This window comes from Triplophysa rosa, linkage group LG17, assembly GCF_024868665.1.
Source record: "Triplophysa rosa linkage group LG17, Trosa_1v2, whole genome shotgun sequence".
Taxonomy (NCBI): domain Eukaryota; kingdom Metazoa; phylum Chordata; class Actinopteri; order Cypriniformes; family Nemacheilidae; genus Triplophysa; species Triplophysa rosa.
Genome location: NC_079906.1, coordinates 20,655,540 through 20,671,451, shown reverse-complemented (window position 1 = coordinate 20,671,451; position 15,912 = coordinate 20,655,540). Strand labels below are relative to the sequence as shown.

General features: G+C 38.8%; 2 protein-coding genes across 4 annotated transcripts in view; both read right to left on the bottom strand.

The window, feature by feature from the left end:
* Positions 1-45: 45 nt before the first annotated feature.
* tsr2 (TSR2 ribosome maturation factor) lies at positions 46-2,134 on the bottom strand. Its single transcript, XM_057357094.1, has 5 exons — positions 1,995-2,134; positions 1,673-1,763; positions 1,505-1,596; positions 1,261-1,416; positions 46-1,176 (listed from the first exon to the last, which is right to left on the bottom strand). Exons 1-5 carry the CDS (start codon positions 2,073-2,075, stop codon positions 1,051-1,053), a joined length of 546 nt encoding a protein of 181 aa, XP_057213077.1. The 5' UTR covers positions 2,076-2,134; the 3' UTR covers positions 46-1,050.
* An 880-nt stretch (positions 2,135-3,014) lies between these two features.
* The window catches only part of cdk16 (cyclin dependent kinase 16), a 27,452-nt gene continuing 14,554 nt past the window's right edge, over positions 3,015-15,912 (bottom strand). For 2 of the 3 annotated variants that reach the window (XM_057355957.1, XM_057355960.1), the window contains 13 exons: positions 15,391-15,447; positions 14,903-15,017; positions 14,511-14,605; positions 13,117-13,179; positions 12,903-13,026; positions 12,663-12,783; positions 12,142-12,239; positions 11,922-12,027; positions 11,768-11,810; positions 10,450-10,540; positions 10,089-10,166; positions 8,927-8,965; positions 3,015-7,205 (listed from right to left, as the gene is read on the bottom strand). In XM_057355957.1, coding sequence (XP_057211940.1) covers positions 7,168-7,205; positions 8,927-8,965; positions 10,089-10,166; positions 10,450-10,540; positions 11,768-11,810; positions 11,922-12,027; positions 12,142-12,239; positions 12,663-12,783; positions 12,903-13,026; positions 13,117-13,179; positions 14,511-14,605; positions 14,903-15,017; positions 15,391-15,447 — 1,068 coding nt within the window. In that variant the 3' untranslated portion in view covers positions 3,015-7,167. The remainder of the gene's footprint in view (positions 7,206-8,926; positions 8,966-10,088; positions 10,167-10,449; positions 10,541-11,767; positions 11,811-11,921; positions 12,028-12,141; positions 12,240-12,662; positions 12,784-12,902; positions 13,027-13,116; positions 13,180-14,510; positions 14,606-14,902; positions 15,018-15,390; positions 15,448-15,912) is intronic. The other variant, XM_057355959.1, reaches the window with a different exon arrangement.

Here is a 15,912-nt window from a genome sequence, read left to right as displayed (position 1 = left end):
AAACAAAACTTTGGCTATTAGAGTGATAAGATTCTTATGGATTTTAAGAAGTCCCAGTTCTTTGCAATCAGTTAAATTTTTTATTTCTACAGCACTTTTTCCAATGTAAATTTCTTTACAGAAAACGTTTCACTACAAAAAATCCACAAAAATATTTTATTTTGCCTCCAAAGACAAAAAAAAAAAAAAAGAGTCATGAGGTGCAAATAATGGATTTGGGCTGTCAGGCAGGCCAGCTCTCTTCTGATGCGATGTGCTATACAAATTCAGTTTTAATCATTTTAAAGGTTTGGAGGAAGAGTTATTTAATTTTTAATTTGTTATTAGAGTGAGCTTTTAACATCTTCCTGTCAAGTATGTTGTCAACTGTGGTGTGTCCTATTGTTGGTAGAATGCTTCCAACTAACATCATATGAGTTTGAAATAAATGACAGCAGCAAAACACATGAAAACTATTATAAAGATAATTTAAAAGATGTAAACTAAAAATGGTTCACACTTCCCATTGATTGGATTGGAGAAAATATGGCACAACCATTCTAACCTAAAGATTTCCATGAAAAAAAATGGGATAAATGACGGACATTTTGGGGTGATCTAGTCCTTTAAGATGAGGATTGTTAAATCAAGTCAATTTCGAACACGGCATACAACAGAAATCATGATAATTCAATCAAAAAGCTATTCATCCAGAATCCGCCAATGTAATTCCCTGCTTACTCCAACAGATGTGGTGATATGTAACATATGGCCACAAGGGGGTGATAAAGGACCATGTTATAAATAACAGGTATACATGAAGTCAGAAAGACAAACAGGCCAGCAAGTTGTCATGGTAAATAACCTAATAAGCACATATAAAGTGGCTAAGACCTGACTACAGCCAATACATGTTGTAACTCTGAATTATTTTATAGACACTCCGAGCTTTTAAACTGACAGGACATCAGTCAGCTTAAACATATCATGAGTTTCACAAGAATCCAGAGCGGCAGAAAAGCCCTTAAATGTCTTTAACAGAGTCATCGTTACACATTCCAAAAAATCCAGTCATTTTTTCCTGCACACAACCGTCCATCCATCATCCTCTTCATCATTATTCATGGCCTGAGGATGAGACTGTTCCTTCACCGCTGTGCTGCTGACTGTAGGTCCCTCTCCATCACACTCCATAGCCTGAGAAAAAGAACCAGTTTATTTATTCACATACTCAAAACGACTGAATATAAACGAAAAACATTCTTTAAAAAGTGCACACACCTCTTCATCATCACCGGCCTCCTCCTCATCCCCTGCAGGTGCAGCTTTTGCCCGGCCAGCTATTTTTTTCTGAGCGAGTTGGCTGACGTGTTCTCTGACATCTGTCAGTTTACCTTGCTCACACAGCTGGAAGATCAAACACACCTTCTGTGCCACCTGAGGTTGGACATCATAAAAAATCAATCATAAAAAACACGTGAAAGAAGTGACGAGCAGTTACTGCACCTTCTCAGTCTACACAAACCTGAGGTAAGCTGCCATCATCTACCATTGTGTCAAATTCATTATTCATCAGGTCCGAGATAAAATCCTCCACTTCACACTGCTGCAGGTCATCTGCAGAGAGATAAACACAGTCGTTGTCTGTTGGTATCATCATGTCACAGAAGATAAGTCATTTGACAGCTCGAACCATTATCATTAAAATACTGCTGAAGCACATCCACCATCCAGTCTGCCTTCTGCTGACTGTGAGCGCCACCAAAACCATTATCCACGGCGATCTGAAAGAAAATATAGTCAATTATTCCTGCACTCATTAACTCTATAATACTATTATGTTTATTCTGCATTCACTTCTTGTTTATTTACACGTTGCGTAGCTAACTTGCTAACCGAATAGCGGTGTGGTTTCAAACTCATAAACGAATCGATTAAATCTCGCTTTAAGAACATGAAAATACTGTAAGAAAAATGCATCTTTGGGAATATGAGATGACAATGTATTCACTCACTTGCAGCACCGGCCACGTTTCTAACACCGCCCGAACTGCTTCACGAAACAGTTCACGTGTTGGAGATGTGAGCGGAGCCATCTTCAAACCACCAGACCTGAACAGTCGAGTGCGGACCTCTGAGAGTTCGCCAGGCAAAGGCAATCAATCACAGAAAACGTTGAAATTGGACAAAGTCCCTTTAAGGAAAGTCTCCGCATTCGGCGGACATATTTGCAACGCATCCGGTCAGCTATGTCAGTCATACGAGACCAAGTCCTACTCGAATGGGTGAAGACTAATATATCCGAAATCGCTGGTCACGGTCACAATAAAACAACATATTTCACACCAACAATTGCATATGATTTTAAATGTACTGAAGCTTAAGCTCAAATTGCGCTCGAAAACGTTTGATACAGTGAATGAACAAAGTTTAGCAGCAGCGCAAACCACGGTCTTTAACGATTGATGATTGGCTCTTTTTACCGGAAGGCGGGACTTCCGGCGCTAAAGCGAGCGTACCGAGGATGCACTTTTCACTATTGATGTAATATAACTGCGGTATCTTGTTAATGTCTTTAGTGTTTGTGTTGGACCTAGCTTGCGGAAATTCGATACTTCCCACTTCAACTCGGAAACAATTTTTGGAACGGTGCTCTCTTAACGTTAACAGATACTTGTTATGTTTAATGTTACTAAATTCTTTTAATGTTACTAAATCCAGACGTTACTTCCGCGTTTGTGGTGGGAAACATCCCACTTCTCACCTCCCACGCAAACAGGCCTGATCTAAATTATTATTCAGAAATGCCTTTATTGAATTATTGTATACATTGACTACAATAAATAAGTTATTGTACATTAATGTTAATGTTTGTTTGTGTTTAATATGTAGCATATTAGCACCTATTGTATTATTGCTCCTGTATGACATATCGCTCTATTGCTCCCTGAAGTCGCTTTGGATAAAAGCGTCTGCTTAATGACTAAATTTAATGTAACATGGGCTTGCTTATGTATTACCTGCTATGAAAACAATACAACCAAGTACAAATTGTTATTCAGAAATGTACATACCTTTATTGAATTATATAGCTTTGATAGAATTAATAAACAGAATTAGGCCTTATGTAACATTTTCAAAGATGTGTATGTGATTTTATCATAACAGTAATTCACATCAGTAAAACTGGCTCAGTAAGAAACACAAAGCAGGGTGTCAGCATTGTAACATTCCTTGGAAAAATTAAACACCAACCCATGCAAGGCTTCAGATAACTTTGGCATTGACCGACAGCAAAAGCTAAGAAGCAGTCACCAAATCACGTTGCTGTATAATACATGTTAAAGCGCGTATCTACGGTTTAAAAATCATATGATATGATATGGAACTGCGTAGATTTATACCAAGAGACAGATCATCAAGTTGAAAATCCTAATTTTAAGTGCTAAAAATATCACAAAATATTGCCAGTGTGTAATGGAGGGACATTTGGATTTGAAATGAAATATGAAATAAAGTGTATGATTTCTTCCGTATCAATTTTCCAGGTTGATTGGGTTTGATTTTAGATGAGAAAAATGAAAAGGACTTAATGATGGGTCAAATCGTACTGTGTCATTCATGACAGTTATTTGATTTGTCAAATGTGTTTGACATCACTAACAAAATTTCACATCAAAACTGTAATACTTTTGTATTGAATTTGGAAGGCACATTTCAACCTGGGACCAAAATCATTTATCACACCTCTGATTTGTATATAAACCTTGTAGGGGTTGCCAACAAGTGAATATGATGAATCAAACATATCAGGGTAAGATTTAATGTAAGGTTTGTAAATAAATACAAAAATCGATTAATATGCAGTTATAGTATAACCATATACTGTCCCTGACCATGAACAAGCAAAGTTTTTGATGTAAAGCTAGTCAGCAGTAAACAGATTATGTGTGGACTTGTAAATGCGATACAAATGGGAAAGAATTGTAACTATCTGATGTACATGTCAAATGAATGTGAACATTTCTTATTACATTTATTCACACTAGCAGCCCAAGTCCATAAACTGAAGTAAATCAAAAATTAACTAAAAAAGAACTCAAGTTTGGGTCATTGATTGTATTTCCTCAAAATATGATTCACATTTGTCTTTATGCACCTGAATGCTTTACAGCTTGTTTGTGCCAATATTCAAGAGTTTGACAAAGATGGATCAAGTTTGTTGGAAATGAACTCCATACAAGTATCAGGAAATAACAGTCAGCAATATTTCTGCATGAAATTAAAGGTTTTCCATTTTAACATCTGAACCACATTTTTTTAAATGAAAGAATTAACTATTGCATTCAAAAGAATATAAAAAAGGATTTTTGTATTAAACATTTACAATTGTTATTTGGAGTAAACATCCCTTGATTCTCACAGAAAGAATGACCACTCATATGTGCATAACTTAATTTTAACCAAAAATATACTATGGCCATCTGAGAGTGATTCCTGCATAAGATACCCATGAGATGTGCATTTCCAGTGAGTATTGCTTACGTGTTTGTCTATACTGCTTTCAACATATTTATAGAACAGCGGACTGCAACTCTTAATTCCTCAGCATTTCACATGGACCAATGCCAGCTGGAAAAACAACAGTGACAAGGCTGAAAATCCTAAAACTTTGGGATCTTGAGAACGATTACAAAAATAGGAAAAGAAAATAATACTGATCAATGATCAAGTTTCTTATAGCACAGAATGCCCATTCAAGAACATCAAAACTTTACCCATTACAGAGAACTGAACATGTTTACTGGCTCAGAATGTCTCCACGTACAAATGCATTCAAAGTCACACTTATGAAAGGGCCAAACAGCTGTTTCTGGTGCAAAATGTTTGTGTATCTGTTTTTTTGGGGGGGGGAATTAAAACTGGGACGATTTTCATTAAAAAAGAAACAAATCGATGTTGTTGCGTAAATTAGCCATTATTGCGCAGTAATGAAAAGTTGGCTACCACACAAGCACATATAGCCACTGAAGCCCTTTCACTTAACGCGTTCCAGATGAAAGATTTAAATCAGTGTGAGCCATTTTCATGAACTAACAAACATCAAAACCAAATATCTACAGCGCATAAATCTCCTGGTAACGTAATTCGGTTACTACATCTCATAAAAAAATGAGAACACAATTAACAATGTCATCAAAGATAAGTATAACAAAAAAGATATTCTTCTTTCAAAAATTATACATTGTTATGAGGATCGTTTCATTGCACTCTTCACTCTTCTGATCAGAAAACAAAACATTCCAAGGCTATTTACAATGTACCAAAGTCTAAAACACTGCCATGCAGGACCGCATTCCCCTCATCTCTCTCAAACACACACAAATATAGCAAACAGGTATTCACAGGTTATCTCCAGCAGGGAAGAAGGGAGGTCACAATCTATCACCAGCTGACCAAACATTTTAGAATTGCTTGAAATATCAAATAAAAAACTATAGATTTACTAAAAACAATAGAAACCTCATCAGCATTCACCTCTGATATGGCGCGTCTTACGAGAAAATACTTGGGTCACATTTCACCTCAAAATTAAAAGACAAATATTTTCCAATAAAGAAAATGAAGCTTATTCTGGAACCATTACAATTTGATGTAAATGCCCCCAAAATTAAGCAGTCCAGACATCTTAATTTAAAAGCTCGTTTTGCAATTCTCATCATTCCAAAATGATGGTTCTGAACCTTGCATTACAAAAAAATACTACAACGCGTGTATATATTACCATTTTAAAATATACAATTTACAAACAAAATACAACGTATTTAAATGAACAACACTGAACATCCTACTTTTCATATTGCTATTGTAAAAAGATTCTTTTTATTATTTTGCATTACAGTAACAAGAAGTTGTGGGGAAAGTTTGAGTCTCTTAAAGTGGACCTTTACGTAAAATAAAGTTTTTCTTTTGTATTTGAGGTGTAACGTGACCCAGACGCCCAAAAATCACATCTGTGGGACTGTAGATGACAGATATTGTGCACAGAGGCCTTGGTTTGCGCATCCCTGGTACACCCGTGTGATAAATTTGCAGCGTGTAACGCAACACCAATGCGCTCCAAACCCTGCGGAGTATGAACAACCGGGCCGACATGTGGAACACTATCCCGCCCGCTCAGCTGTTCGGCAGAGTGACAGAAACCTGAGCCCTATACGAGTCAACCCGTTCTCCACACAAGCCTTGGCATCCCATTTATAAGTCCTCATCTCACAGACTGAAGCGAGCTCAGTTTTCACCCAGAGTGACGGCTCGAAGTGCTGCAGTAATGGAAGAATTACCAGGTGTTCATGGGAAAAGCCTGGAGAACTCCGGAGGCTCAATGTTCGTCCTCGACACAATGCAGCTGATTCTTCGGTGGGTGAATGATGATGGACGTGGAAGCTCAAACTAGGTTAAACCAAGTGGGAGGAAACGTGGGGTCTTTGGTGAAATAACTTTCTAGATTATCAAAATGTATTGCATGGCAAAAACATGTTAACAACAATTAAAAATGAAATGATTTTGCAAACAAAAGTAAAAAATGGACAGACTTCGAAAATCTGATGAACGCAAATAAAGCCTGTATGCTTAATGATCACAGATTATATATGTTGGCATAGTACTAAAATGTTGGCTTTTGGACGATTACACTAAAGGTGGAGGACTATTGTTCTGGAAGACTATAGTGATTTCCATCACTTTTATAAACTTGGCTTATTGTTGATTGATATTCATAGCATTCATAGCTTTGTGACATATTCCTTCATAAAATGGCCTTCTTTTAACACTTTTAACAGAGTATTGCAAAAAGCATCAGTCAATGAAAGAAGAGGCTACGCACAGGAAACCATCCGATATCCAACAACATTCAGCATCTGATTACAGTGGTTGGATCGGTGGTACACAACTCCGTTGGTAAGGTATAGCAAACATGTATATGCATGTCATGTATACAGGGAAGGGGCAGGGTGCACAAGTACACAAATCAAGAACAAAACATGACTTCGTCGTCAGCCTCTCTATGTAAACAGCTACAGTGACCCCTTCTAAGCACATAATGCCACAGAAAAGCAGTGAAAAAACATCCCTTCATCTTCACAACAGGAAACGTCTCGGCGCGTCTTCCTGTCCTTTCCGCCCGTGCGTTCAGAAGAGCAGGCTCTGCCGTTGAGATATGCTGTTGACTGAAGAGAGAGACAGACAGAAATTTACTTCAATGCGCAGCGGTCAAATGTTGCAAAAGGGCTGTCCATCCTTTACCAATCATGATTACTCGACTTAATCACAAACAGCCACTTATCAAAAACTGGCAGAAAATTCCTTACTAGACAATTGGGGGTCAGGATTCATAATATTAAACATGGTAAATTGACAGCCCGAAAGAAAAAGTACGATCACTGTTAGGGTACATCCGAGGGTATATGGAGTCCCTGGAAGGAGGGAGAAAGAGAAAACCAGCGCTCACTTCGTTTAGAGAACTGGGCATGAGCTGTGAGTGAGGTGGGCAAAACCAAACACCCGTCAACATGCAGCCGCACACACAAGCCGTCATCCATGCTCAGTTTAAGGCTCTAGAGAAGCCCGGGCTGTTTTCTGGTTTGATAAGGGACGACAGGTTTCCACAGAGGAAGCGGTTCTCCTCAGTTTTTGCCCTCATTACAGCTACAGGCTAAAAGGCCACATTAGCATTAGCGCTCCCCTGCGAGCACAGTCGTCATTTACGGTAGTAGGTTGTCTCTACCATTATTTGTCATGGACAAATTTGTCTTTTATTTCCTTTCAAATGAATTTACCTGCACCCAACTACAAAAACTCCTCTGCCTCGAGACTCTCAAACTCGACCTCACTAGGATCTCCTCGCTTGCAAAAAGCCAACACGTTTGCCAAAATTCACATCTCAATGGTTACATCAGCGCAAAAATTGTTGTTGGATGATTGTGGATTTCTCATTTGGAAACAAACTGGTACCCATTGGTTAAAACCCAACCTTGCAACCTGCTTTGACATGCACATGCGGAGCGTCATAGGGATCATTAAAGGACTGATAACATCGTACACAAAAAAGGTGATGGATGGTTTTGGGGGAACATATGACTTCAAGCAAATTAAACAAATATCCATTCAACAACCAATGAGAATGAGGGTAGTAAATGTGTCAGTAAATTTTGTGTGTTGATGTTTTGATTTCTCTAACTTTATTTCTGACGTAAAAGTTCTCATTCCAAGGAACATCTTGGTATACAAACCTATATATTTGATTCAATCCATTAAGAAAAAGAACGAATGTGTATATCTGCTGAATGAATCGTGTTCAAGCTTAGGAGTAGGGCTGCATAATGATTAATCGCGACTAATCGTTTGCAGAATAAAAGTTTTTGTTTACATAATATATGTTGGTGTACTGTGTGTCACAATTATGTATTTATAAATACACACACATGGATGCATGATTTTAAGAAAAAATATATTTAATATTTACATATATAATTTATATTATATATAAATATTAAATATATTTCTTCTTAAAATCATGCATCCATGTGTGTGTATTTTGATAAAACATATCAAAAGTTACATATTTCTTAATTATATACAGTACATGCATGTACGTGTACTTATATATACATAATTATCATATGCAGTACACCACCATATATTATGTAAATAAAAACGTTTATTCTGCAAACGATTAGTCGCGATTAATCGTTATGCAGCCCTACTTAGGAGTACACTAGCATGTACACACATGGACTACAAAACACAAAATTCAATACATTTCTTAATGTATGTGGTTATGTCATTCAAATCCAGACAGTAAACACAGATGAACAGAAAATGAGGGGCAGAAATGGATTTTTTGTGGTTTGTGACCTTCTGCTTTGAGCAGAGGGTGACAAATATGTACCTAAGGTGTGACGGAACCTTAGACATCTTTGCAAAAGCTCTGGAGCGCAGTGAAGTGATGGTTTAAATCGCAAAGCGTGTGGAAAACACCACAAGAGCACATACAAACAGACAAGAAGAGAAAAGACTGAGAGATCAAATGTAGAAAACAAAGTTAGCAGTGAATAATACATGGAGCTAACAGGAACAATTCACCCAATTCATCTGTATGACTTTCCGACATAGATCACAAAGGTGAATCTTTAAAGAAGATATTGGATGCTGTTTTCTAAATAAATTGGAAAACTGCTTTATTATCAAATTCTGACTTATGTGACAGTTATGTGGTCCACATTTATTTTACTGATTTATGGTGTTTTGTCATTTTATGTTAAAGAGTGACCACTAAATGACCTAAAATCACCCAAAAAAGTATGTTTTTGGATGAACTGTTCCTTTAATAAGAGCTTCCTCCTGAGAACATCGGACACATCATCATCATTGTAACTGTGCCTTGCTGACACCAGACATGAGGTGTGCATAGAGATCAAAGACAGAGAGGAGAAAGAAGAGATCTCTTTACAACTGGTATTAATATGTTCAGGCGATCTGAAGTAGACAACCAGGTGTATATGCCCATCCGTCTCACCTGACCTCAGATCACATCCCCGCAAACGGGTGTTAATACCAGCTCTAAATAGGCCCGGAGAGAAGCAGCCAAAAAATAGCAAGTTACAGACACCTCAAGATCTCGGACAACACCCGCGAGACGAGACGAGAAATTCAGTGACACAAAATTATCAGGAGACGAGATGAAAAATGTGAGCGCAGAAAAAACGAGAAGCGTCATGATGAGCACAAGTGATCTCTGGTATGATAAATATGAGTAATATTCAGGACGATTCGAATGTAAGAGCAAAGTTGTAGTCTCTCACGGACCACATAACATTTGAGTATAATCAGTGGTCAGTATTATTCCAAAACATCACAAAAACTGTGGTTGGTTCCTCTACATGTCAATCACTCCCTTCCTGTGCAAGTAGGCGGTACTTAGCCAGAATAAGCGTCAACTCGGCCCAAACTTTACGCTTATGTCTGGCTATAAGAAACTACACACACTAAATCTAACGAGCTGCTCCACAAAAAGCTCAAATCTCTCATCATCATTCATTGTGTTGGTTTACCTGATTCTGACAGTGAGCTCGTCCTCATGCCCGGCTCCCTTTCCAGCTTAATTTCTTGAAGTGCAAATATTGATGTAACTGGCAGAGAGAAATGTAAGCGTGACATTAATACACTGAAACAAACATGTGATGAATGTTAAGATCAGAGTATTTGTGTAAGCTTATTTAAACAAACTATACAGAGCAAATACAGATCAGCACATCCCGCCTCTGAAAATGAACCGTCTTTCACATTAGAAGAGTGCAAGATCTGTCTGGCACTTTAATAATTCTATCCGTCAGTATGAGATGTGATTGTGCAAATGCATCTGTTATTTCACAGCATCATAATTCCCATCAGTGTGTGTGTGCGTGAACTCACTGTCTGGCAGAGCGAGAACTCTCTCGCTCAGGCAGTGGAAGTATGGGTGTCTCATGGCTTCCTCTGCCGCGATTCTTTTCTTCCCCTCAAACTGAACGAAACAGCACCGTTAGTCAAGCGGACACGCATGAACAACATCACAGAAACAACATTGTCCACGACGAATACATAGCATTTAAGGTATACAGTACCTGTTATGAGTATGGCCCAATCCCAATTCTACCCCTTACCCCTACACTTTCCCCTACCCCTCAGTTTGGTGCGTTCACGTGAAGGGGTGTCTCAATTCTCTTTTGGTTGGAGGGGTAGGGGTAAGGGCCAGATAGCCCTTCAAACGAAGATTTTTCGGGACCTCACTTCAAACGAAGGGCTAAGAGAAATTTCCAACATGGCTGCTCACTCGAGCAAGCAGACCAATATATGCAAGTCATTTTTTCAATTAATAAGGGGTTTTATGACAATTTTTCATTTTAAGTATGTTACATTCAATCTTGTGTTTGTATTTACGGTGATGTTCTTTTAACGTTTGCAAAACGTTTGCTAGCGGACAGCACTGATCGCACGATATTAGAAAATATATTTTTATGTCATATACCCGGTGCATCGGCGCATGTCCTCTGACGTAACGTTAGGAGCTAGCAACGACGTATGATGACGTATACCAGTGTAGTAGTGGTGTCCCATTTCTTAGCGTAAAATTTGTAACCCTTCCTCTTGCCACTTTGTTTCAAGGGGCAAGGGGAAGGGGTACAAAATAGAATTGGGATCGGGCCTTGGATTTCTAGAACATCAATTCTTTTGGTTGGTGATCTTATTTTTCAGATAGATTGCATAAAAACTGTGATCAATTTCTATATTTCATAAAATGCCACAAAATCTGTGGCCTTAAATGCACTGTAACAGTTGCTTTGGATAAAAGCGTCTGCTAAATGCAGGAATATAAATGGAATCTGCTCTTGTTATTGCCTTATCATTTATTACATTAACCAACATTCTGGCAAAACTGTAGCTTGCTGTTGGTTATCAATCATAATGAGACAAGTTATGTTTTCGTGAAAGATTAACACAGCAACCAACAGCATTTTCCTTGCACAAAAAGTGTGTCTCATAAGGCAGTAAACAGTCTCAGTTTGGATTTTGTGTTGACTTTAACAATGTTGACTGTACTATTTGTTAGGTAAATGTATGCAGCATTACTTATCTTTATGTACACACATAAAAATATACACACATTCAAATAACTGATACGCTGTTTTTGACAGATGAGCAGAGAAATGAACTTTGATATGGTCTTCTATTTGAATAACACGCAGATTACCTGCAGCAGTTTGGACAGAAGCTCGACTCCATCGTTGTCCAATCTGTCAAGAGAAATCACAAATACAATAAGTCGCCTCCAATGGCGTATGGCTTTTTAACATCAGGAACGGTGACAGTTTCGGGCATCAGGCCCGGTGAACAGCTGTCGTTACCGTGGAGTGTGGTTATGGAGACAGTCGGCGCGGTAACGGGGGTAGTTATAGGAGATGAATTCCTCATTGGAGGTTATTCCAGGCCAGGTCTCTTCTGTGGGCGTACCTACGAAAAGACACAGGGGGTCTATAAATATCGCAGGGACACACACGGAGGCACAAACTGTCAGATATGGAGCCAGATAGAGCGGGAGAGGAGGAGAGTGGGAGAGCGCGGTACCGAGCAGTTTGAAGATAAAGTGAAGCTCCTCCTCTACTGTGGAGCCCGGGAACAAGGGCCGACCCGTAGACATCTCATAGAAGATACAGCCAACACCCCTGCAAAGACAGACAAACATTAAAACACATCCCACACTCATCTCTACACAGCGTGTGATATAATAAAGCAATGCTTGGTCACTATGGATTTTTTTGGTTTAGTGCTTTTATATAATGACAGCAACAGCAATATAACAAGAGACACAAATGTTTGAGTTGTTTTTATTTATTTATATCAATTTATTCAAGTTCAGTAGTCAAGTTGTACACAATTTAACAGTTGTGAAGCAATTTATACTAAATTAAACTAAACCAAAGTCACAGATCATCCAATCAGATTACATGCATGAACATTTTTCTCCAAATTCAGAACAGCAGAGGTCGACATACTGAAGTCACATCTCATATTCCAACCGTTACTTCAGTCTTACCGAATCGTAATAAAACACGTTAATATTAATGTACAGGAAGTCAAATGCTCACCACATGTCAATCTGAGTGGAGTAGTCTGTGCTGCCCAATAGGATGTCAGGTGGGCGGTACCAGAGCGTCACCACCTCATTGGAGTAGGTCTTCGTGGGAATTGACTTCGCTCGTGCCAGACCTAAAGATGAAATAAAACCCAAAATAAAAGTAGTTTGCGATGTCTAAAAATATAGTGCACGAATCTCATTGGAGCAAATTATCCACATCTAGTTTATATTGCATTTGCATTTTACTAACCGAAGTCAGCCAGTTTCAGCTCTCCACGATCGTTGATCAGAAGATTTTGGGGCTTGAGGTCTCGGTGAAGGACTTTGCGCCTGTGACAATAGTTCAGACCGCGCAACAGCTGAAACAGGAAGAGCTGAGAGAGACACGCACGCAGGTTAGAACAGCATCTTTGATGTTCGTGTGCAGAAACAGACATGAACGATATTTGTCGTAGAGGATGTACCTTGACATTGTGCATATGAATGCAGTTTCCACAGTCATCTAAATACTGCTTCAGGTCTTTATCCTAAAAAAATAGAGAAAAGAATAGATGGAAGACGAAAAAAACAAAAATATAAATGTTTAGTGAAATTGAAAATTTAGTTGGCAATTTCCAACTAAAATGTACAACATTTTTCGGTAGTATGACGGTAACACAACCCAAATATATTTATTAGTAACAAGCTACTTTTTCAAGGAGATTTTTTCACTGCATTATGTCGTCATGGATTAAGCGCAACAGAAAAACAAGAACGTCTCCTCTCTAACCAGATACTTATATCAGCAAAATGCTTCTCATTACAATTACTAAACTATATACTGCGTATAACGTAGCTTTGTGTACTATGCTTGGTGTCGACTGTTAAGACTATGGGCCCTATTTTAACAATCTAAGCACATGGCCTAAAGCGCATGGCTCAAGAGCGCAAGTGGCCGTTTCTGAATCCACTTCTGCTAGTTTAAGAACAGGATAAACTGTCAGCGCGCCAGGCGCATGGTCTAAAAAGGGTTGTCCCCATTTTCTTAATGAATCATGGGTGTGTTTTGGGCAAAACGTGCAGTAAACCAAGTCTCATCTCCCATTCGCCCATGTGCCATGGCGGATTCGCTATTTACATGACGGAATTTGCAAGAGCAAAGACCCGACGCTTCTCCAGAGAGGAAACGCATCTGCTCGAGCGCAAGGTTAAAGAGCATTAGCAGGCCATCTACAGGACAAGCCGGATTTATTTTCTTTATGTACACAATAATAATCTTTTACATCGCAGTCCATTTATTTTTAATATTTGCCATGTTTGTGTGCTGCTGCGCGTCCCTCTGTGTGCAATAAGCAGATTGTATGAGCGCTGTGCACCCGCCTATAGGCGCATATTACTAACGCGCCCTTTAAATAGCCAAAAACATATTGCGCCTTTGACTTTAGACCAGTTTTCAGTTGGCCAGTGAAATATAGCAACGTGCCAACAATGGGTCTGAACACACCTCGTTTTCAGTCCAGCACGCCCATGGGCGCACAAATGGGTGCAAATGCATTTGCTATTTAAACAACGTGGCGCAGGACGTGAAAACGACAACCGCATCAGACTGAAACTAGCAAAAAACAACTCGCGACACGCCTGCCGCCGGTTGTACAATAGGGCCCTATATGTTAAAGGCACCCTCATTTGTCTCTTTAGATAAAAGCATCTGCTAAATAAATAAATGTACATATAAGTACTTCAGCTGCAGTGTGAAATTTCTGTCTCCAGTAGCACCAAACAGAATTGTCAGACTAAAAGAGTTTCCTGTTCATTCCCCCTAAGCTACGCTGATGGTTGTACGAGTAAGTGAGAGAGCACGAGGTGAAAAGTTACTCACCAGGTACTCGAACACGAGCGTCAGAGACTTCTGAGTGTGGATGATGTCGTGAAGAGTCACGATGTTGGCATGTTTAAGGTCCTTCAGAAGAGACACTACAGAGACACAGACAGATAAATTAGCTTTTGAACAAGAGACCTCTAAAACTCCACATGCTTATGTGGGTATTCACTGAAAACTGACAAAGACACAAGCTAACACAACAGAATTATGTCACACTGATGGGTGCACGGACTGGAAGCTGACATGTCATGTACGTTATGGTAAATCATTAAACTCTTAAAAACAACATGAAATGAAGATGTGACAAAGTCTGCTGGTTCATCTAACACACAAGAGTGCAAATGTCATGCACAAGCTTGTGGGTAATTTGGGGGGAGTCTGTATCTCACCTTCTCTAATGGCAGTGCATGGAGCACCTTCCTCATGCTCCAAACGGATCTCCTTTAGAGCCACCAGGTTATCCGTCAACTTACTGCGCCCTTTATAAACTGTAGCGTAGGTACCCTGAGGAAAAAAACATACTTTGCTTTCTAATGTTCTGTATGTCAAAGAGCAGATGAGACATATTTGCCAACACATTTATGTCAAACCGAGACATTTAAGGAAACACAAGCTCTGTTCGGAAACTTGGTGAGCGGTCTTGTCATCTATTGCTTACATAAGCAGCAGTCTTTTAAGGCAAAGTACAAAATATTAGATTCAATTTACAAAATACAACTATTTATTATCAAATTTGATCTCAACTAAAGCCCCATGTCAGATCCATTGCAATGCATTATGGGATTGCCTTTTCTTTAAAGGAGACATGCAATGTCAAATAAATATCTTTACAGAGCATACTTATGTTGCGTTTGTATGTGGTTGACTTGTACATTACCTCTCCCAGTTTATCCAGTTTCACATACGTTTCTAACTTCCCAAAACCGATCTCAGACTGCAAACACAAATACAACAGCATTACAAAAAACACAACCGTGCGTACAATTTAGACCGTTTGCGAACTGATGCCCAAATCACACTGTTCCTATTTTCAGACGCCAGTGCCGCAGTCTGGACATAGCTTATGTAACCCATGCAGCGAAGATGAGCTAAAATATCCTTCCCCAAAATAAACTGAGAACAATCAAAGTGTGATCAGCACTAAACAACCTCATGATCTGGGTTATGACACGAGAGAGGCAAGTTAGTTTTGTTTTATTTACAGTAAAAACATGAATGTGATATTCTGGATAAATCTTACAAAACGTGTCATTTCACCCCAAAATAAAAAGCACTGAAAATACAGATTATATAAACTATTTGGATAACCGGCTTGCATCAACTACACTGTAAATTATTATTTTTTTAAATCCCATTTTGATTACCAAAAAATTACCAAAAGTCATGTGGGAAAAAGATA

What these genes read in the sequence shown, in the direction of transcription:
- tsr2 (XM_057357094.1), bottom strand. Translation starts at nt 2,075, where the DNA reads ATGGCTCCGCTCACATCTCCAACACGTGAACTGTTTCGTGAAGCAGTT. An exon ending in AAACGTGGCCGGTGCTGCAA is followed by an intron (nt 1,764 to 1,994) that starts GTGAGTGAATAC and finishes ATTTTCTTTCAG; the next exon opens with ATCGCCGTGGATAATGGTTT. An exon ending in GCAGTATTTTAATGATAATG is followed by an intron (nt 1,597 to 1,672) that starts GTTCGAGCTGTC and finishes ATCTCTCTGCAG; the next exon opens with ATGACCTGCAGCAGTGTGAA.